The following is a 22,307-nucleotide window of genomic DNA, read 5'->3' on the forward strand; positions in this document are numbered from 1 at the left end:
TAAATGTAATTCATGACTTTTATCTCAAAAACTTGGCTGTCCCTTGCCACAATTTACAATGTACAAAACGGCATTTTTACTGAATAGAAAGAAGGAAGATGACAAATATTCCGTAAAATATTCATGTATCCCGATAAAATACCTAAATTGTTGTTAGGCGCTTCGCAGATTATATGTCCGGAGAACTGGGACAATGAAGACTCGTCCTCTCCCATAGAGTTCGTCACGTCCAGGCACTGCTTTACCTTCAGGTTCGTCTCACTAAGTAAAAACACATTGCAGACGATTTACCCCAAACCTTCTTTCCCCCACCAATTTATTAAATTCTGCATTTAAACCCCAAACCTTCTTTCTCCCACCAATGTATTAAATCCTGCATTTAAACCCCAAACCTTCTTTCTCCCACCAATGTATTAAATTCTGCATTTAAACCCCAAACCTTCTTTCTCCCACCAATGTATTAAATTCTGCATTTAAACCCCAAACCTTCTTTCTCCAACCAATGTATTAAATCCTGCATTTAACACCCAAACATTCTTTCTCCCACCAATACATTAAATTCTGCAGTAAAACCCCAAACCTTCTGTATTAAATTCTGCATTTAAACCCCAAACCTTTTTTCTCCCACCATTGTATTGAATTCTGCATTTAAACCTCAAACCTTCTTTCTCCCACCAATCTATATATAAATTTGACTTGTCTGTCTGTTTGTTTGTTTGTTTATCTGTCTGTCTGTTTGTATCCAATAAACGTCAAAACGGCTGAACCGATCGGGCCCAAATTTTTTGTGGGACATCTAGGGACCACAGGGAAGGTTTATGAATGATCAAAATTTCAAATATTTGTCTCCATCAAAATTCGATCTTCATTAAATTTTTGAAAATTTTGAAAATCCACGAAATTTTTTGTGAAAATCCGCGAATTATTTTTGTTTTGTTTTACGATGTACACAAAGAGATCATGTTCACAATTAATTTAGAAGATGGGCACGAAGCGCCCTCTAGGGCTAGTTAGTATATATTTAGGTGTATCTGAATATTTTTTAAGCTTATCATATCAAGTTATTTTTCAAGTTCTATGGCATGCAAATTAAGAATATAATGATAAGAAACGTTTTAAAATTACCGAAAATTTTGTGTTCAAAGTGTTTATACGATGTACAATATTTAATAACGAACTGTAAACAGAATAATGAGCTCTTAATAACTTACTTGTCAGAAAATTATCAATTTTCCGATACTAATATCACCGTCAGAGTGTTTATATTTTTATATTTTTGTGACGAAAAAAAACCTTAAAAACAAATCAAAAAAATTGTAAAAACATTAAAAATGTTTGACTTTTTTTAAGCCTATGTCACCCCCAGGCTACCCATGAGTGTCCACCAAAAAATTCAGCCCACTGGGTCCAGCCGTTTGACTGGTTTTAGGGAACATAAATATGAATGTCTTGTTTTATTTCATAGAATATATATCATACTAGCTGATGGGCTCGGCGTTACCCATGAAAAAAATTTGGAAAAAATATTTTTTTTAAAGCATTTGTCACCCCAGGCTACCCATGAGTGAAAACAAAAATGTAAGCCCATTCGGTCCAGCCGTTTGGCCGGATTTAGAGAACATATATATGAATGTCTTGTTTGGTCATACTAGGCTTTTGCGCCCATCTTCTATTTCAACTTTTAATTGTGGCTTTATCTGTGAGCATCTTCTCTTTGTACAGTATAAAACAAAAACAAAAACAAAAAAAAGTTTGCGGACTTCATAATATTTTTTTTCGCGCATTTTCAAAATTTTACAAAAATAAAAAACTTTTAAAACACAAATTTTTAAATTTTGATCATTCATAAGCCTTCCCTGGGGTCACGTTAGGTCCGGTCGCTTCAGCCATTTTGACGTTTATTGGATAGAAACAAACAGACAGACACTATAAATTTCTAAATAGATAGAATAGATATTTGATATGTATACACTTTAATTGAAAAGCTTTAAAGAAGGTTTTAAACCAGCGAACTTGAATTTGTTCAGTGAATATCTGTACTTAATTGAGCGGTAAATAAAAACATTCTGTATATCAATTTGTTCATTGTAAAAATTGTGATTTATCATTTTTGTTTTACAAGAAGTAAAAATAAAAACATTCTGAATATCCATTTGTTAATTTTAAAAATTGTGATTTATCATTTTTGTTTTACAAGAAGTAAAAATAAAAACATTCTGAATATCCATTTGTTAATTTTAAAAATTGTGATTTAGCATTTTTGTTTTACAAGAAGTAAAAATAAAAAGGATTTCTTTCTTATTTTATACTGGCATAGAAAATGAAGGCCTTTCAGCAATAAAAAATATGTCAGGTGTGAAAGAAAATATTGAAATATTGTTTTTGTCAAGCAATTTACAACCCTACTGCTCATCCTCATAACAATAAACAAGGCCTTTCCCCCCTCACTTTCCCCATGCACTTCATTTGATTTTTAAGGGGACTCGTGGAATTTTAACATAAAAACTATTAAGCCAAAGCAGTGTTCAAAATTTTACCCGCATAAAAAATGTTTTCCTCCTGGTTGACGACAATATATGACGAGGGGGAGGATTTCTATAAAAAACTTATTTTCCTGGAGTGGCCTTGAAAACTGAATAACTGCCTTACATGGATAACCCTTGAAGTAAATATCACATATATCAAAGGGAAAGGGCAAACAAAAATAATAAACGTAATGAACATTCTTCACACAAAGTAAACGTTTACTCAATTATAAAAAAGTAATAGAAAGCACGGAAAATTGTGACCTGAATCCCGCATAACCTTCTAATAAAAACGCAATAAAAAGTCTAACAGTCTTGCATCACCCCTCTCCCTCTATTCTGTTCAGAGAAAGGGTAAATTGAAACATTTAGCAAAGTCCATTAGAATTATGAGATGAGAGGAGTAGAATATCTGCTGCTATAAAACTATTGTTCTCCATCCGAATAACATCTCCGACCTGTAATCAAAATATATTTAGTACACTTGTTTATTTCTTTTATTTGAATCCAATCCATATACAATATACTTTGTATAAATGACAAGATAAGCATGACTAGGCTTTCAGAGCGCTTTCTCGCACATATTTTATTTTTAAACTTTTAATTGTGGCTCTATCTGCAAGCATCTAAACAATAAAAAAGAAAAACAAGAGTAGGTCACGCATTTTCAAAATTTTACAGAACTCAAAAACTTTAGGACACAGATTTGTTATTTTGAGCCTCAGATAAACCCTTGCTGGAGTCATGTGAGGTCTCGCACAAAATTTGGGCCCGATCGGTTCTGCCGTTTTGACGTTTATTGGATGCAAACGGACAGACAGACAGACAAGAAAAGTATATATATAGATGAGTTTCGAGATTCTTTGTACATGATAAACTTATTTAAACTCTTGACCATGAAAAGTTTTTTTAGAATTTTTTACATAGTTAACTTACTTAGACTGACTTACTTTACATGAGAAGTTTATGTAGAATCTCGTACAAAGTAAACTTATGGAGACTCTTGTACATGACAAGTTGAAGTGAATAAATGTATATGACAAGTTGAAGTGAATAAATGTACATGACAAGTTTAAGTGAATAATTGTACATGACAAGTTGAAGTGAATAAATGCACATGAAAAGTTAAAGTGAAAAAATCTGCATGACAAGTTGAAGTTAATAATTGTACATGACAAGTTGAAGTGAATAAATGTACATGACAAGTTGAAGTGAATAAATGTACATGACAAGTTGAAGCAAATAAATGTACATGACAAGTTGAAGCAAATAAATGTACATGACAAGTTGAAGCAAATAAATGTGCATGACAAGTTTTGTTTAAATTCTTGTAAATGATTGATACTTATATCGATTCTTGTTCAATCTTAAATTAATGTAGATTGTTACTCTTGTACATGACAACTTGAAGTGTATTAATGAACATGACAAGTTAATATATACTCTTGTACGTGGGTGGGGTATGTAGATTCTTGTACTTCACAATTGCTAAGGTTTATCCTTGCACACAAAATGTTTCATCTTTTTCAAGAACTTGGGCCTCATCAAGTCAGTCGTTCTGACGCTTAGTATTAGATACCAGCCAAACAAACAAGCAATTAACCATAAACAGACAAGACATACATAGATATGAGTAAAAATGTGGTATTTAGACTGTTTACCTGGACCCTATGCCACTTCTCCTCCACCAGGTATCCCTTCCGGAGTACCTGGGACTTCCGGTTGTTAACCTGACGGTCAGTTCGATGCCGTTGCTGAAAATAGAAATATAATTTTAAGTGACCCTTCATTTATAGAACGGCATAAGTGGAAAAACGATATTTTCATGTTTTTCTATTTGAAAATTGATCATTTTAGATTTTGGTTTCTTCATAAAAATGACATGAGGATTTATGACACGAGGACTTTCTTAGAATTAAAAAGTTTGCGTAACGTAAATGGTTTTTTAATACTTTTACTAACAGACAACCTGTCATTTGATGAAGTAGGGGTCGGCGCTCCTTTCCGATTATTAAATATTTTAAACTAATTTTTTTTATGAAAGTTGAGTTAAAATTTAGGTTTCGATTTTAATTTAGATTTTAATTACAGACGTGTATATAAAATCATACTGTTTTATAAATTAAAAATGATATTGTTTTATATATGATTTTCTAATTATTGTGGTTTATAATGTAAACCGGAAGAAAAACTGAATATAAAAAAGATTCGAAATAAGTAAATTGTAACAAAATTTGTGCAAACAAAATTTTTTACTTAAATCGGCGCCACATTTTCCGAATGCGAATATTAATTGGCTAGAATCCTTTAAATTATTCAATTTTCAAATATAAACTTAATGGAATTGGAAATGATTGAATATTTCCTCGATTTCACAGTTAATTCAATCTGATGATTTTGTTCGGTGAGCTTTACTTCAAATTCCATAAGAATGTTGAACGAAGAAAAATTCGTGTTTTGAAAATTCAATTAGGGTTAAAATTACAATGAATTAAAAATTTTGAACCATAGACTTAATTGACTGGTCGCCAGAAATTAGTATTTTTTATCCCCAAACCAATAAATGTCAACAATGATTTTTCTATCAGTCTAATTTTTTCCCCAGAATTCGTCTGCGATGGCTTCTTAGAAGTTAAGTATTTTTTTCCATTTTCTGAATCAATTTGGTTCCGTGAAGGCCTTAAAAAGAAGTTTTTCGAAAGCTGTTAAAAATGCTAAAAAATGAAAACTAAAGAGATAGATGTGATTTGCTAAAAAAATTTACTGGATGATTATTCCATATGCAATTTAACTTTTTTCATCATGTCACACCTAGCTCTATGTAGCATCTAGATTAGACAAGTACAGACTGTTCTTAATTCGGCTAATAAACGTTCAGTTCAGTTCAATTTTACAAGTTTTTGTTTAGTTATCATATTCAACAGCTTCAGAAGGAGTTCCTCAAGGTCTTAAGGGAACCAAATTAATCCGGAAAAAATTTGTGAGTATAAGATTAAGTTTGTTATACTTACAATATCATCGTATGCATCCTTGAGAGCTGTGAGGGAGAGTACAAGAACTAGTGGGACGAGAGTGGTGACAGGAGTCAGGGAGGAGATAGCAGGGATCAACTAGATAAAGCAGGTCAAACTGGTCAAGGAGGAAGTGAAGGTGGTGAAGAAGATCAAGGAGGTCAAGAAGGTTGAGATAATAATGTGAAAGCAGGGATCAACTAGAAAAACAGGTCAAAGAGGTCAAGAAGGTCGAAAAGGTCAAGGAGGTCAAACAGGTCAAGAAGGTAAAGGGGGTCAAGAAGATCAAGGAGGTTAAAAAGGTCGAAATAATAATGAGATAGCAAGGATCAACTCGACAAGACAGGTCGAAGAGGTCAAAGAGGTTAAACAGGTCAAGAAGGCAGAGGGTGTCAAGAAGATCAAGGAAGTCAAGAAGGTCGAAATAATGATATGAAAGCAGGGATCAACTAGACAAAACAGGTCAAAGAGGTCAAGAAGGTCAAGGAGGTAGAGAGGGTCAAGAAGATCATGGAAGTCAAGAAGGTCGAGATAATAATGAGATAGAAGGGTTAAACAAAAAAACAAAAAAACAAAACAAAACAAAAAAAAAGTTCAAGGAGGTTTAGGGTGTCAAGTAGGTAAAAAAGGTTAAAGAGGTCAAGACCAACGAGTTCAATTAAGTGAGGGGGTTCAGGGGGTTATATAGTGTATATTTAAAACATACTGTACCATGTACATTGTACATATACAACTAGCGCATTCACTCTGTTCACATTTACCTGGTACATGTAGAACAGTTAACAGTTAATATAACACTTGGTGAACAGTGTGCACTGTACATGTATACCTGCTACAGACTGTTATACATATCATATACATAAGCGTATTCCTTGTACTAAATTGTACATGCACTAGTGGTACAATGTGCATATACAAGTAGTACAATTGTACATATATACCTGAAGAATAAAGAGGCACAGAAAGTAGAAGTTGGCAGCTCTTTGGAACTGCTCGAACAAGTTGAAGGGAATGAAGGTGAGCAGAGAGTATTTAGATGTTTTGATGAAATTGTTCTGAAAAAAAAATCATGTCTCTATGAAAAAAGTTTAACAATTTAATTAAAATATAAGTAACTTACTGCATAGTTAAATCTGTTGTTGTACTGTTGATTATTGGCCAATATATCTCGCTGCAGCTCTAAACAATATGCTGTTTAGTTTTTTATATCGTTTAAATTTAATCTTCATAATGTTGTTTTAAAATTACTGATTGTTTGTTTAGACAATAAGCATTCTCTTTTTGTCGTCCAAAAAAATTCACCCTTGTTTTTTCTTCATGTGCCCCCCCCCCTCCCGCCAGCCTCAGCGTCTTCAGCCTTCCCCTATTTCTAGTTTTATCAAGAGCTTAACCTAAGTATTTATAATGAGTAAATTAGATCTTTAATGGCCAGCAGTAAAATATAATAAAAGTACCATTTTGCATGATTTTCCTGTGCTATTTTATTTTTATAATAAAAGCTTATACATTGTACAAGGCACGAGTGTTCATGAATTAAGCTATAGAACTCTATTTTAAAGTAAAGGTTTGATAAGATTTGATGGGTGGTAAAAAATGAAAGAATTAACTACAATAAAATGATGAGTTTTAAAGCGATCCAATAAAATCTCGAAGTGAATTTTATCAAGTGTCATTTTACTGCTTCCGTGCAATATGCCTTTTTCTGGCTCTCCTACTTATTTTGCATGCCAGTCAAACTTAAAGCAGGGCAGGCAGTCGCCAAAAAGGATTTTAAAGATCGAACGTTCGCTCTTGCGGAACAATTTTACACCGTAAAAACGTCTAATAAGTCTCAAATAAATCCTAAAATATACTGCACACTCAGCTCAACTGCCATGTCTACGCGGTCAACCCCTTTAAAAGTTCGTTTCGACTCAAAAACAACTGAAAACGTCTGAACACTTTTATTATTATGCTCTAAAAAATAGAAATCGAACAAAATTCCTTACTACATTTATTAATTTTTACAAACAGATTTTTATTAAAATCCATTATTACTATATTATCAAATCTATGTTATCAGTCTGTGGTTTCTCCGCTTAGTTTTTACACTTTATCAAGAAAAATTAAAAATAATAAAATTAATCTTTCTCGCCCTGAATCTAACTAAAACATGACATCCCTCTTTCTCAAGTTTTAGATCTTGCATCCTTACCTTTGTTTTTATTCTTCCCCATCCTTGCTAACATTCATTTTGTTTTTTCAGTTCTTAACAAAACTTGTCACTTGACCTAACTTGAACCATTCTATAATCATCTAATTAACAACCATTTTTAGTTTCTAGTGGGATAAGTGGATTTACACCCTGTTCAGTGTGTACATGTGTAGTGTACAATGTACATTCAAGCATAGAACATTTACATAAACCTCCAAGGGGTTAGATCGTTTTAAAACAAAACCCAAACCCAGCCCTACTCTCTCACTAGAATATGGTCTTGTATTGTATCTACCACTTCTTACAAGTCTTTTTTATAATCAGTTCTGAAGCTCAGCTCAGTGTAAACTGCAGTCTTAATACTGTCACTTAGTTCTTATCAAGTCAATGAAGTAGACCAATCAACCCCCCCCCCCCCTCCCTAAGATTTGTAAACGAAAATCCACTTTGACCACAAAAAAAACAATCATAACATTTAAATGATTCATTCCCGTGTAATCAAGTTCACTATAGTTTTCCTTAAAGGGACTGTAAGCATAATTTTATTTAGCAATAATGAATAGCCTTATGCATTTATTAATAATTAAGTAATCCTTGACCTTAAAATGTTTTAAGATTTAAAGTTGATGACTTTTGTGAAATCTTTAGCATTTTATCAACAATCAACAGTCTACGGGTTGTTTCCAATAAACATGGGAATTGAGTGACAACTTTAAGCAAGTCTTTGATTTTCAATTGTGTAAAGATTTAAAAAAGACAGACCACATTTCTGAAAGCTTAAAGCATGTACACGTAAATGATGACGACTTCTTAATTCCCATGTTTATTGGGACGTGTATAACATAACAAGAAAACCAGCATTGGTTGGTTTTAACTTTTTAAAGTCCCGACTCTCTGTACTTTTTTTGGGGTAATTTATTAATTTCAGATATATCAAGATATAATAAAATTGGCTTTATAAAAATAAATAAAGGAAAGCTATGCTACTGACATATTTCACGTGAACATTGCCCAGCCGAAAAAATTAGCTACTTTTTATCAATTAGTACATTCCACAGCTCGCGTTTTCATCAAAAATATTTGATCTAAATCTGGTAAAAAATAAATTACAAAGTAGCCCGGTAACAAAAAAGTATGAGACATAGAAAGAAAAAATTTACACCTGGAAATCACTGAAATTTTTAGCGTTTCAATGACACCTTGATTGTGAAAATTAAACTAAAATTTTCCCCTCAGTACCAAAGTTTTTTTTGTGGGACGTCATATATTTCTGGAAAATATTCTCGAATGAACACTTCTAGAGCATATACCCGACAAGATGTAAAAATGAATTTTAATTGTCAATTGAAACAACAATCAATATAATTAGAAATGAAGATAATAAGCTGAACTTCATTTTGACGAGACTTTTTTTAAAGAAAATTTTCATGCACAATTTTCATGAAAAAAATTAGCTTATGTTGAGTCAGAGTCGAAAAAAATGCTGTACAATTTGAGACATTATCCGTACATTCCGTACAATTTTTTTGGTAAAAATAAAAATCCGTACAATCCGTACATTTTGGCCACCCATGGATCCATAATGTGGAGGATATTGTCTTTTTATAGGGTTAGAAGTGAGTAGCAATGCGCATTGCGCAAGTCAATTTTATAGAGAAACCACAATTGAAACTTGGATGTCTAAATCATATTTGATCAGCATAGCTTTTAACGGTATCGTAGTTGATCGGGCATTACCATCTTTGCATGGAGTGGTCACTTGTAATTACGCGTACAGTCCCTTTAATGATTAGTAAGTCTATGTCTAATTGACGTTATATCTCTTGTAGCCTAATAAAAGAAAAATAATCTTGAAATAATATTGTACATCATATTTCCTAATGAAGGTTATGAGGTATCTTTGAAGACTGGATAGTGAATACACGAGACATAAGAACTACAGGATCCAATATAATCAGGACATGGTAAGGATACAGGCAGTGGCGCAACTAGCACTTTTGTGAGAGGGGGGTGGGATGAAACTTGATTTTAAGGCACTGGGGTGTGGGTACACTGGGGGGTTACCCACTGTCGAAAAAATGTACAGGATTTGAAGTAAAAAAAACAGCATTTTTTAATTGTTGAAGGGTTGGGTCAGTGGTTAATAATACCAAATTCTTATAATATCCATGGATTGTTTTTATGTTAACAAAAATATACTTCCAACAGGTTGTAAATGAATGACATGTGAAAGAAGCGCCAAAAAATTATATTCTTTTAGTGTCTTTTCATGTATTTTTTAGTGTCTGTTAGCCACTGGCTTAGAGTCATATTGACTATTTATATAAAGTCCCCTATTACAGTCTACACCAGTTTTGTAATTCATCCGCTAGTCATATTTATCGACAATAAGTCCTTTAATCGCAGGTCTGTGCAGTCCTATGTAGTAAGCTGTTCCTGGCAGTACTTGACTATATTTCGTCTGTCCATAATCCATAATAGTTTTTCTGATCGAAGTCCCTCTGTCCTTGTTTGCCAGTTTTCCTCTTATAGTCTGCAAAAGTACTAATAGTCCGATATAATCCTTATTAAATTTCTTATGATTCTTCTTAGGTTGTCAGTTTTTGTGTAACCTTAAATGATATATATACAAGTTTTTTTGCGAGGATAAATTAAGAATGACTCTTTCTTTAAGTCGAAACGAGAAAATAGTCAGAAATTCTATTAGAAATGATGCGCAAAGAGCCAAAGAAAAATTGGTATTCTTTTCTTAATTGACAACATTTGATAAAAGGTGGTCGACGATCATGATCATGCTGGAGTCAAGTTAGGGGGAGGGGGGGAGAGGGGGCGAAATATGCAGTATGCTAGGGGGTTGATGAAACTCGGGTTGGCCCCCCCCCATAGTTGCGCTACTGGATACAGGATACAGATAAAAAAACAAGTGGTACATGATAAGATACAGGAAGAAAGGCGAATATTAAAGTTAAAGCTAAAGATAAAGGCGGATGTAGGGTACATGATAAAGTTACGGGTATACTTTCAACGGAGACTTTAAATGCTGAGGAATAATTATGTAATAATAATAATAGATAGATCTGAAAGGATACCCGACATGGAACCCCCAGACCGCTTTCGGTCAATGGATACAGAATATAGAGTATATGGTATAGTTACAGGGTGTTCAGTGTAGACAGTAAGGCTAAGGATGTATTGTACATGTGCTAAGAATACAGAGCATATGATAAAGATAAATATGTACAGGTTATGGATACAGGGTGCATGTTAAATTGTGCATTGGGTATATACAGGGTGTCCCACTAAACATGGTAGTATCAAGACGTTTGAAGGTCGTCTTTGATTTGTGATATTTTCCTGCATTTAATTGGCAATCTAGTTTTAGAAAATTCTAGATAATAATAACAAAATACCATAAGTCCTGGGATTTCCAAAATGTTGTCTGCCTTTTTTTGTGCTTTCAATATTACACGAGATATCGAACCAAAGATCAAAGACGACTTTCAAGTTGTCTTGCTACTGGCATGTTTCGCCAGACACCCTGTAGTATACAGCCAAAAGAGGACAAAAAATTATTAAAACTTTGAAGGATGAAACGATACGGCGTTTTATATGACCGAAAATTTTGCATCCGGATTTTTTCCAAGAAAAAAAAACTGAGAATAAAAATATCTATTTCATGGTTTAGCTGTCAGAGGGTGTTGTCAGAGCAAACTTTTCACGCTCTATAGCTTCCCCTTCACCTTCTCTATTCCCTCTATACGGTGTAGAAAAAAAACGAAAAACGAACCGGGTACAATGTACAAAATAATCCTAAGTTAGGTAATAAATTCATATTTCAATATTTTCTTCCGCTGAATTGTTTACTGACATAAATCTACTATGCTCTAGTGAAAATATATTGCACCGGTTTCTATTTCCGCTTTATTAACATAAGAATAGTTTTGGTTTGCCAGGCTTCAAGCAACTACCCCTCTACTGCCTAGTTTCACTACCTGTNTGCAATATAGTGACAACAAACAATACTCGATAAATAAATAGATAGATAAACAAACAGAAAAGAATATTTCCCTCGGAATAAATATTTTCAGCCCGTTTCGGCCTGAAAAGGAGTTCAAAGTTTGAAAGTATACAATACATTTCTTATATGTTTACAAATAATGTACAGTACATCAAAACAATACAGTATATTCCCTGGAAAATCCGTTACAAGTTCTTTTTAAAGTTGTTAAGTAAACTTTCTGATGTGTCAAGGTAAAATAAAATCCTTATTTGATTTAAGATTTAAATGTTAAAATAATTTTCAAAATAACTTATTTCTAAAAGGAGGTCCAGGGCTCCAAAGGTTATAGATCACAAATGCTTGAAAAACGCCCGCAGTATACGGTGACAGTACAACAAAATGGCGGTTTTACATTTTTGTTTAGAGTTAACAGCGCTATCATTATCTCCTCTGTGAAAAACGTAAAAATTCAACCCTAGTTTCAAAGATGTATTAAATTCATACGATAATCCTGGTGTTATAGATGGATAGGCTTTATTTCAGTCAAGTGTCTAAGACAGATAGATATATGTTAAACATCCATGGTTTGGTAGAAAAGATGTAAAGGACAACCCTAGTGTCGTTAATTGATAGATTGACATTGGACAACCTTAGTGTAGATAAATATTGCACAACCCTAATACTTTATATAGAAAGACAAAAAAGATATACACTAGATAGCCCAGTGCCATAAATAGATATAGACAGATAACCCTAGAGCGTATGGATAACTTATAACCATAACAAACTTGCTAATCATTGTGTATCTGGTATTTGAAGTGTAAATATGACCATGAACTTGAAACCTTGATGTTCTCTTCTTTTACTGATTTTAGTTGACTAATCAGAACTTAAGCTAAACCTGGCTCAATCACAGTTACAAAGAAAAACAAAATAGTTTTTTTGTTTTGTTTGGTAACTTGTGCATAATACATTCAGAGGATACAGTCTTTCTTATCTGGAAAATGTTGGAAGAAATCCTATTCGGGTGTTAGAAATATCGAATATTTTCATTCAATCATCTGATAGAATGTAGTATCGCACTTTTAGAATTTTTTAACAAAATTTAATCATACCAAGTTGGCAGAATTTTTAATCAAAAAGTTAGAATCAATGACAGAATGATAGGAATAGATAAAAGTGTTTTCAATGGCATAACAAGTTTTTAAAAAAATTTCTGTTAAAAAATAAATTACGCAAACCTTTTATATTCTACATCTCTGCATGGCTTTCAATATATAAATAATAACTATTGACAATTACCTATCCAAGAAGATAGAAAAAACAATTCTCAACTGACGTCAAATATATATTCAAAACAACTATTATATAGTTGAATGAAATATGAGTGGGTATATATCAACTTTTTCTTTTATTCCGACATGTTTTTCATAATGGTTTCGATATTAAATGTATGTTTCTGATGTATAGTTCTAAGAAATGTACCAATTCACGTCCATTCAAGAAATAATAATAAAAAAATATTAAGTATACTTCAGCATAAATTGAAAACATGTTATCAACATATTAAGAACACAAACAAATAAAATATTTTTTTTTGAAAATACGCATAAAGAGTATTTTTGTTATCTCTCTTTTATCACCTTGTTTTCTACTAAAAAATTGTCGAGTAAGATAAAGATTAGAAGAATTGATCCGCAGTTAGTATTGAGACAGAGGATTAATAGGTTCAGGTCAAGGGCGTGCCGTATACAGAAATAAATCAAGAGGTGCGCGTAAAATTGCCCCCCACCCCCTTTTAACTCCAAGGGGGGGGACGACAAAAATGTTGTACCCCAAACTAATTTTTTCTATGTTCTTCACTCTTCAGTTTAAGATTTAAAAGTGCTTGCTGAGTTTACCGTTCTTAAAATCTAAGCTGGTAAATTACTATCAAAGGGACTGTTAGCTTTATTTCAAGTGACCCACCGTTCAAAACTAGGAATGCACAATTCACAACAGTACCCTTAAAAGCTTTATCTGATCAAGTATGAGTAAAATATCACAGTTTATAATTGTGGTTTCTATATTTAAGTGACTTGAGTTTCTACTGGAGGAAAACATATAGAAATTCTCAGAATTAAACACATAAAAAACTAGAAAAACAATATCTTCTTTTTTATTAATCAGATACAGGCTTTAAGGGTACCTTTGTGAATCAGGCATTGCCATCTTTATACGCAGAAACCTGATCTAGATTTCATGAAAATACATTTCTAGTGTTTTACAAATTTCCTTTGCCCAAGTTAAAACTTGTAAATTAGACACAAAGTTAACAGAGGCCGAATTTAAAGAATTCGAGCGGCGGCTTAAATTTAAGCCGCGGCTTAAATATGGTTGGTTCCACTTTAAATTGTATCAAATGTTACAAGATTTAAGCCGGCGCTTAATTTAAACCGGGTTTTGGTGGATTTAAGCCGCGGCTCAAATTCTTTAAATTCGGCCTCAGAAGCTTTACAAATCAATGAAAAGCTGTATTTGTCGATAATCTGTACATTATTCATCATCTTTTCCAATAGTTAAAAGTTCACAGACTTATCAAATATTTATTAAGCTAGATCCTAGAAACCTACTCTCAAACTCTGGCTTTTACGTAGTTTGTTACCAGTACACATCAGAATATATTACATGTTAAAGGGACTGTTAGCGAGAAATTCACGTCGAAAGTCCAAATCAAATTTAGGGGTATATTTGGTGGAATATATAAAATTCTATTAAGAAAACATCAGATAGTTTTAAATTAAATTAGGACATTTTAAATTGATATTTGCAATATGATTTATCCTAGACCTCTACTGGATTATTGCGTCCAGTCCCTTTATTAGTATTGAACTCGAATACAGAAAACTTAGCAAAAACTTCTGCAAATCAGTTGCACACTCAAAATCTGAATCTAATTGCGTTCTTAGACACGGTTGAAAATATTTCAAGTTTAATTAAAATATTCTACCCAGAACACTTTCAAGCGTGTTAATTATCCGACTTTTAGTACTCAATGTAAATAAGATAATTTCTCTTAGATCTTCAAACCTTGTTCGTATCCTTTAAATCCCATTGTTTGCCAAACCTTGTTCGTATTCTTTCAATCCCATTGTTTGCCAAACCTTGTTCGTATCCTTTAAATCCCATCTCAGGAGGGCAAAACTTTTGTTTCTTAAATCTGTGGCTTAAGTGCTCAGACGATTTTTCCAATACAAATACTTTTATGACACATTCTTAATTATCTTTATACAGGTGTCAATATAACAAATGAATTAATTATAATTAAACTTCATTCTTTTATACAGAATATATATTTCAAAATTTATTTATTCATTTTATTCATTTAATTTTTCTCACTCCTCATTTATCCTTTTTCTTCATTTTAACCTCTCTTGTTTTCATTCACTTCCTTCTTTTATTTCTTATTCTGGTCTTTTCTTTTTTCCAACTATTCTTTAAAACTTTATCTCACATTCTTCTTGATACATCTTGTCTGATTTTTTTGGGGGTTAATTATGCCTTTTTAAATTCATAAAAATTGTATAATCAAAGGGGAAACTAGATATTTAAATTTTTGTTGTTGTTTATATATTTTTCTGCTCTATTTAGAAATAACTAGTTTCATGCAGACCTATCTAGGTTTCAAGTTCTAGCATCTCAGATTTAAATCTTATTCTTCTCTTTAAAACATAAAAAATACAATAAAAAAAGTTAAACCTTAAAACTCCAAATCATAAATGTTTTTGAGGAATAACGTTTTTAGACTAGGTGATGTTGGTAACTTAATAAATGTTCTGAAAGGAACTGTCTATGTTTTCCTATATTTCAAGACTGACAAGAAAGGAACTGTCCATGTTTTCCTATATTTCAAGACTGACAAGAAAGGAAATGTCTATGTTTTCCTATATTTCAAGACTGAAAAGAAAGGAACTGTCCATGTTTTCCTTTATGTCAAGACTGACAAGAATGAATAAATCGTTTAAAATAAAAGGTTTACACCCCCTGGTTACAATGATATATATGGATCAGAAACAGTTTTGTTTTGCGTCGAGTTTCAAGTTTCTTTCTTACAATCCGCATTTCACTTATATCTTTGTCACTTTTATCTTGCTATTCCTTATCTTACCAATCTCGTAATCTCTAGGCATGCATCTACTCCAGTATTCACAGTTAGCACCATCTTCTTTCAGGATCTCATCTCCAGGGTTGAGAAACGGTTCTGAATCAAGGTTCTGGTTGAGATCTTCAGTTTTATCTCCAGGTTGAACTACTTCAGGTTCGTCTATTTGGTCAGGTTCACCAGGGAACCCGACACATTTATCATATGCCTTATGTTTACTCTCTTTTAGCTCAGTTTCACACACTGAGTCATCGTTTCGTCCGTAACAGTTGAACATGGCTCATATTTCTTTAGATATCCTCACATTTAGAAACACGCATGTTTAAACACTGTTTCATAATTTTCAAAATCATTGCGCTAATACAGCTTTACCATCAATCATTGATTCATACTTTGTTTACTCTATAACTGGCACTGTATTGAGAAACACATACAACTCAAAACACTGAAGAACTAAGGAGGAAAACTTTAGGGTTTAACGGTTTCCTCTCCAGGTCCTGGTTAAACTACAGGCGCGGCAATCAGCTGATATAGACTACATGTAGGATCCTCCTGGGCTGGGAGTTACAGCTTTATCCCGAACCCGGATAAAATCTATCCACGTAGTAAATTTAGCTGAATTTCGAATTACTTTGTTAAACACAATGAAGCGTAGATGTGTCAAGTATACGTAAAGTATGCGTATATAAAGATATAGGCCTGACTCCCTATACACGCATTATGTAGATTGTAGATTGTAGCCGGGAAATAGAAGACTAGTTGTGCAGTGCTCTGTTTACCTTCACAGTTTTACTCTACTTCTGCAGAGATTACACGGATACATTGGGAGAAATAAAAAATATAAACATTTCTTAAATATTTCGATATTCAAAGATTTTTTTTTTTACAAAAAGAAAGGAGAATGATTCCCCTGTTTATATACAGGTGGAAGGGAGGGGCTAGATAGATAGAGAGATAACGAATATTGAGGATATAGCGAAGAGGACAGGAAGACAAGAATTAGCGGCAGGAAGTGTAGATAGTAGGAGAATGACAGGTTTAGAACTGAATGGGAGTTATAGATATTGTTCAGTAGCGTACACAGGGGGGGCAGTAGTCCTCTTGCCCCCCCTGGGCATCCCAGGGGGGCCCTGACCCCCCCTGGGATTTTTGGGCAAAGGTAAAAGTTAGGTGTTTTGGGTAAATAAAAGAGCTTGCCCTCATCATCAAAGGGATGTTTTCCTCTTTAAAAAGTGTAGTTGAAAATTTTCTTGGCGCTTCGCGCCGTTTATTTTCAAAATTTCCCTTTTATCTAAAATCTCCACCCCACTGCATACTTGATAAACAACTATAGATAGCTATATGCATTATGCACAGACGCGTACACAGGGGGGGCAGTAGTCCTCGTGCCCCCCCTGGGATTTATTAGCAAAGGTAAAAATCAGGTGTTCTGGGTAATAAAAAAAGCTTGCCCTCATCATCAAAAGGGGTGTTTTCCCCCTTAAAAAGAATAGTTGAAAATTTTCTTGGTGCTTTGCGCCATTTATTTTCAAATTTTACCGTAGTATTTCCCTTTCATCTAAAATCTCCACCCACCCCCCGCATACTTGATCAACAACTATATCTATATGCATTAGCAAGCGTTTGGCATGTTTTCCCGAAAATACTGAAGGATACATTTAAATATATAGTCCGTGGACTACAAAGGTAAGTAGTCTTAGGAATTGAGAGGGATATATTTAATATATATAGTCCTTGAATCGGAACTACGGAGAACTACAAAGGAGAGTAGTCTCATGGGACTACTCAGGACTTCAAAGGGCAATACAGAACTATACAAATGGATACATTGTAATATGTAGTCCATTGGGACAACAGTGGACAATAAAGGGGAATAGTCTCAGGAAACTACTCAGGACTTCAGAGGGTAATACATATACAGATAGATCATTATAATATGTAGTCCTTGAATTGGGACTAGAGTGGAATAGAAAGGGGAGTAGTCTCAGGAGACTACTCAGGACTTCAGAGAGTAATATAGAACTAAACAGAATGATACATTGTAATATATAGTCCTTGAATACTAAATGGGCCACCTAGGGGACATGTAGTAGACTTAATATAGAATAACAGCATTTTAAAGGCCAGGGGGGGGCAAAAATCGTCCAGGGGGGGGCAAAAAGAAAAAATTCCGCGCTTCGCGCGAAAACTTGCCCCCCCCCCTAACTGAATTCCTGTGTACGCGCCTGATATTGTTGTTATTAAACAACCCAAACTAACTAAAAAGGTTTTTAAATTTTAGAACATCAGAATTTAGTGCTGACAATCATTTATTTTGATGTTATCATTTGGTTTTATTTTATAAGACTAATATGGTAAATTTTGAAGTCATAATATTCATATTACTTCTTAATGTTTGTAATCCAAAAATATATTTAAGAATGTCAGTAAAGTTTATATATGACTCGCCTTGATAAGTTTAGAATAAAGACCCTAAGATGGTTTCTTCAAACATAGAAAATAATTTAATCTAAAATTATTTCTTTATTCTTTTATCATTTCAAGTCTGAAAGAATAAAACGAATGTTTAAGTTGTAAACATATGATGTGAATAGTGCTATAGTGTAGACCAAAGATCAACATATCCGATGTCAAAGTTAGTAAAATAATATGTTTGGCATAAAAAACGTTGAGAGAGAAGGTTATATTAATAAAGTCTTTGTGCTTTTTAGCAGTTTTTTGTCATTATTGTATAACTTAGCAAGATATATTTAATTATTTTCTTGCATTTAATGAATGTTGTCAATTGGTTTGTTGTTTCCAATAAACAGTAAACGGCCGAACCGAGTGGACTCGCATGGACCTTAAATGTGAAATTATAAATTTTCCCAGAAAATTTTCAATTTCTGTCAGTTTTTAAAATGTAGAAATAAACTGGAAAATTTACAAAATTGTGATGGTTTTGTTTAATTATTTACAGGAAAATACTCACAGATAAAAACAAAAGAAGGTTAAAATTGGGGTTTAAATAATTTCAAGTGAGCCTTCATGCAAAGATGGCAATACCCGATTCACAACTAGGTTTTCTAGGTTTAAAAGTGTTTAATTCTGATAATTCCTTTATGTTTTCTTCAGTATAAATGTGCAAGTAACTTTTTTTCAAAATTATAAATATTGATATATAATTCTTTCTGGATCAGACAAAGTACTTGTACCGTTGTGAATCGAGTATTTCCATCTTCTCTTGGAAGGTCACTTGAAATTACGCTTACAATTCCTTTAAGACATCCCTTAAGATATCCTTGGTATATATTCACGCTGTACAATGTACATAATTGTGTTTATTCTCATCGTTTTTTAAAATCATTTTATTTTTAGCGTGTATCTTAACTCCCTTAATTGAAGTCGAATGAAATGTGTAAAATGTAATAAAAAATAAATCTATAATTAAAATGTGATAACTTATTAGAAATCAAATTTAAAAATTTATGTCAGAACTGACTAGGACATTGTAAAAGAACCTCAAACTTGCCACAACTTCAAATTTTCTAATCCCTATATCTTTGCAATCTACAATCCTGTAAACCTTTGATATTTCAAACTTAGTCATTTTAGAATTGATAGTTTAAAATATGAAAGGTCTACAACATGAAGATACAAAGATATAGAAATTAAATAATTAGAGTTTGTGGCAAACACTCATTTCCTTTACTATTGATCTTGTCATATTGTAGTATTTGTGTGTTTAAAAAAAATAAAATTGTAAAAGATGAACTATTGGATTTTGTTGAGTAAAATGAAGTTATTGATCTAATTTAGCGATGATTCAACCCCTCCTACTCTACCTCCCTCAGATACTAGGAATCAATACATAATTCAAAAATTGCATGGAAACCAACTAATGATCTTGTTTCACACAAATGTCTAATGTTTATAATTTCTGGAATTGATTCTTCTGAAACTACAGAATAAAAACACATTTTGTTAATAGTTATTCTGATCGAGGCGGCTCATGAGGTAATAGGGGAGGGTACTTAACCCTAAAATATAGAAATGGGGCATTCCCCCCCCCCCAGATTTTATTGGAATGGTCAATACATTTATCTTTTCTTCGATATACATGCTTATACGGTTTATGATATATTAATCAAGTCCATTAATTACGTGGAAGAGGAAAGCAATTATAAATTTTTATGCATAGTTTTTATTTATTTATGTTAACTTGAGGTGGTCCAATAATTCCATGGAAGAGGAGAGAAATTTAGAATTTTGACCAGAAATTTCAAGCGACGCCCATCAGTCCCGATAAGAAAAAAATTCAAGAAAATCTCTTAACTGCTTAGGAAAAAAAAATCAAAACTTGTGCAGAAAAGGCAAGAAAGTAAATTGACAAAATTTACATCTTTTCAAATCGGAAACTCTAATATATCTTCCTTATATTTACTTAGATAAATTCTTAGAAGGTAACGTAATAAATCGGGCATAACTCTTCAAATGGAGGGTCATTTCAAATTACGATTACAGTCCCTTTAAAATCTGTTCTAATCGCAGCACATTGGCCAAACGCTAACACAGATAAAATACTAAGTAAAATTTTATATCCTTATAAACCCTACCTGGACCTGGGCCAGTTTTCATGTTTAAGGGAGAACTCCGAGATCTTGAATTAAACCCATTGAACTTTTTCTAGTTCGTTCCAGTATATAATCTTCCTCGTAACAGGCATCAAAGTTTTCTACAGTTTATTCACTTCTTATAACTTTTTCACAAGACTATATGTTCTCCGTTAAACATTGTGTATCTGAAATTAGAAAAAAATACAATAAATATTAAGTAGAAATACTTTTATAATTTGAACCGAACATAATTGTTTCCGATGATTGAAAGATGTGAAATAATTTCAAATATTGAGATTAAAGTTAGTTTAAGATTTTATATCTGTTTGGAAGGAAAGCTATACTTCTAACTCAGTTCAGATATTGATCAGGGTGCAATTAGACACTGACGGGACGGATAACCTAGTTTTCTCTGGGGTTGAAATACTACTAGAGTTCTCAGGTATGAATTAAAGCCTCGGCGGTTCCATGAGGACGGTTTAACCCTCCATACAAACCATTTTATACACAATGTACTCACCAGAATTTCATTCTTATCGTTAAACCATTGAAAAAATAAAAGATAGAAGTTTAGGATTTTTAAGAGTGCATTCATTTTAAAATCAACGAACTTATTCAGAAAACCTTTGAAGTAGCGTTTCCTTACTTACAGTTTTTATAAGTTATGTGGGTAAGAGACCCAGAAATAAACTGCAGTTTTTTCCTTCATTTTGATCCCATAAAATCACTTTATTTGTTAAAAAAAATCCCCTTTTTGTTGACAATCCTATCCAAATAGATTCTTTGCGTAATTCATATCGTTTTCCCTGGCATTACCTTGGAAGTTCCGGCAAATCGATGGAAGGAAAGCACAGCCCCCCCCCCCTCTCACCCACGCTATCGATATTTTAGGACTAGTTCCGATAAAATGTCGGCAATATCTCAAACAAAGTAATGAACGTTCCTCGTAAAAAGTACGCGAAGGAGGGGAAGGGGTGAAATTCAACCCTGTAAACCCTGAATGTAGATTATTATTATGGATATTTATGCTTGCATGATGAAAAATATCAATATGATGTTTTATAAACATCTTCAGACAGGCATTCTACCATATTTACATGATACTAACTGTGTCAAGAAAACCTTCTTGAAAACGGATTCATAAAAAATAAAATATAAAAATTATAATACAAATACAAACGGCCGTCCATAAAATTCCATTTCTTTTCCCGAATTGGCTCGGGTAAAGTAGATTTAGGGGCATAAAAATACATTTTCATTGTCCATGTGAACTTCGGCAAGTTTTTTAGTGTACGTGTCAATTCAATTGAGACATGTGTACTGGATTTGGGGTGTTAAAAGATGTTAATATTAATCAATATTTAAGTAATACATTCTGATACACAGAAACACTCCCTTTCAGTATACATTCTGCAGAATGGAATTTAACAAGGTTAATTTCTGCCCGTAATATATATCAATTAACGGATAGTATTGGACGGAATTATATGGACCACTGCAAATAGTATGTTAACTTTTGTGCAATTAATATAATTAAAGATAACCCACTATTTTATGTAACGAAAACTCTTATTTTTCAAAAAAGAAAATCATCACAGTAAAATCGAAATAAAGATATGAAAAAACCTTTTAATTTCTTAAAAAGTTTACTGCATGTGGAAAAAAATATTTGCAAAATATCTCTAATTTTATACCTAATATACCTAATATATATACCTATATATCTAATTTTATAACTAATACCTGTATCTTTTTTCTTTCTATGGGAGTAGATTGGAAGATTGCTTTGTTCATGTACATTAAACTAATACAAAACTTAGACAACAAATATACCTTAATCA

General features: G+C 32.8%; 2 protein-coding genes across 2 annotated transcripts in view; both read right to left on the bottom strand.

The window, feature by feature from the left end:
* LOC111698548 (phospholipid-transporting ATPase ID) overlaps positions 1-16,672 on the bottom strand; it is a 47,793-nt gene extending 31,121 nt beyond the window's left edge. Inside the window, exons 1-3 of the mRNA XM_023468903.1 lie at positions 16,665-16,672; positions 9,795-9,797; positions 143-261 (exon numbers count right to left, since the gene is read on the bottom strand). Of these exons, the coding sequence (XP_023324671.1) occupies positions 143-215 (73 nt within the window). The 5' untranslated portion in view covers positions 216-261; positions 9,795-9,797; positions 16,665-16,672. The remainder of the gene's footprint in view (positions 1-142; positions 262-9,794; positions 9,798-16,664) is intronic.
* LOC111698549 (probable phospholipid-transporting ATPase IM) lies at positions 2,892-16,950 on the bottom strand. The gene is made up of 6 exons (XM_023468904.1): positions 15,878-16,950; positions 6,657-6,715; positions 6,478-6,591; positions 5,537-5,635; positions 4,187-4,279; positions 2,892-2,983 (listed from the first exon to the last, which is right to left on the bottom strand). Exons 1-6 carry the CDS (start codon positions 16,146-16,148, stop codon positions 2,894-2,896), a joined length of 726 nt encoding a protein of 241 aa, XP_023324672.1. The 5' UTR covers positions 16,149-16,950; the 3' UTR covers positions 2,892-2,893.
* Positions 16,951-22,307: the final 5,357 nt, after the last annotated feature.

The sequence above is a fragment of the Eurytemora carolleeae genome, unplaced genomic scaffold (assembly GCF_000591075.1).
Source record: "Eurytemora carolleeae unplaced genomic scaffold, Eaff_2.0 scaffold287, whole genome shotgun sequence".
Classification (NCBI taxonomy): Eukaryota; Metazoa; Arthropoda; class Copepoda; order Calanoida; family Temoridae; genus Eurytemora; species Eurytemora carolleeae.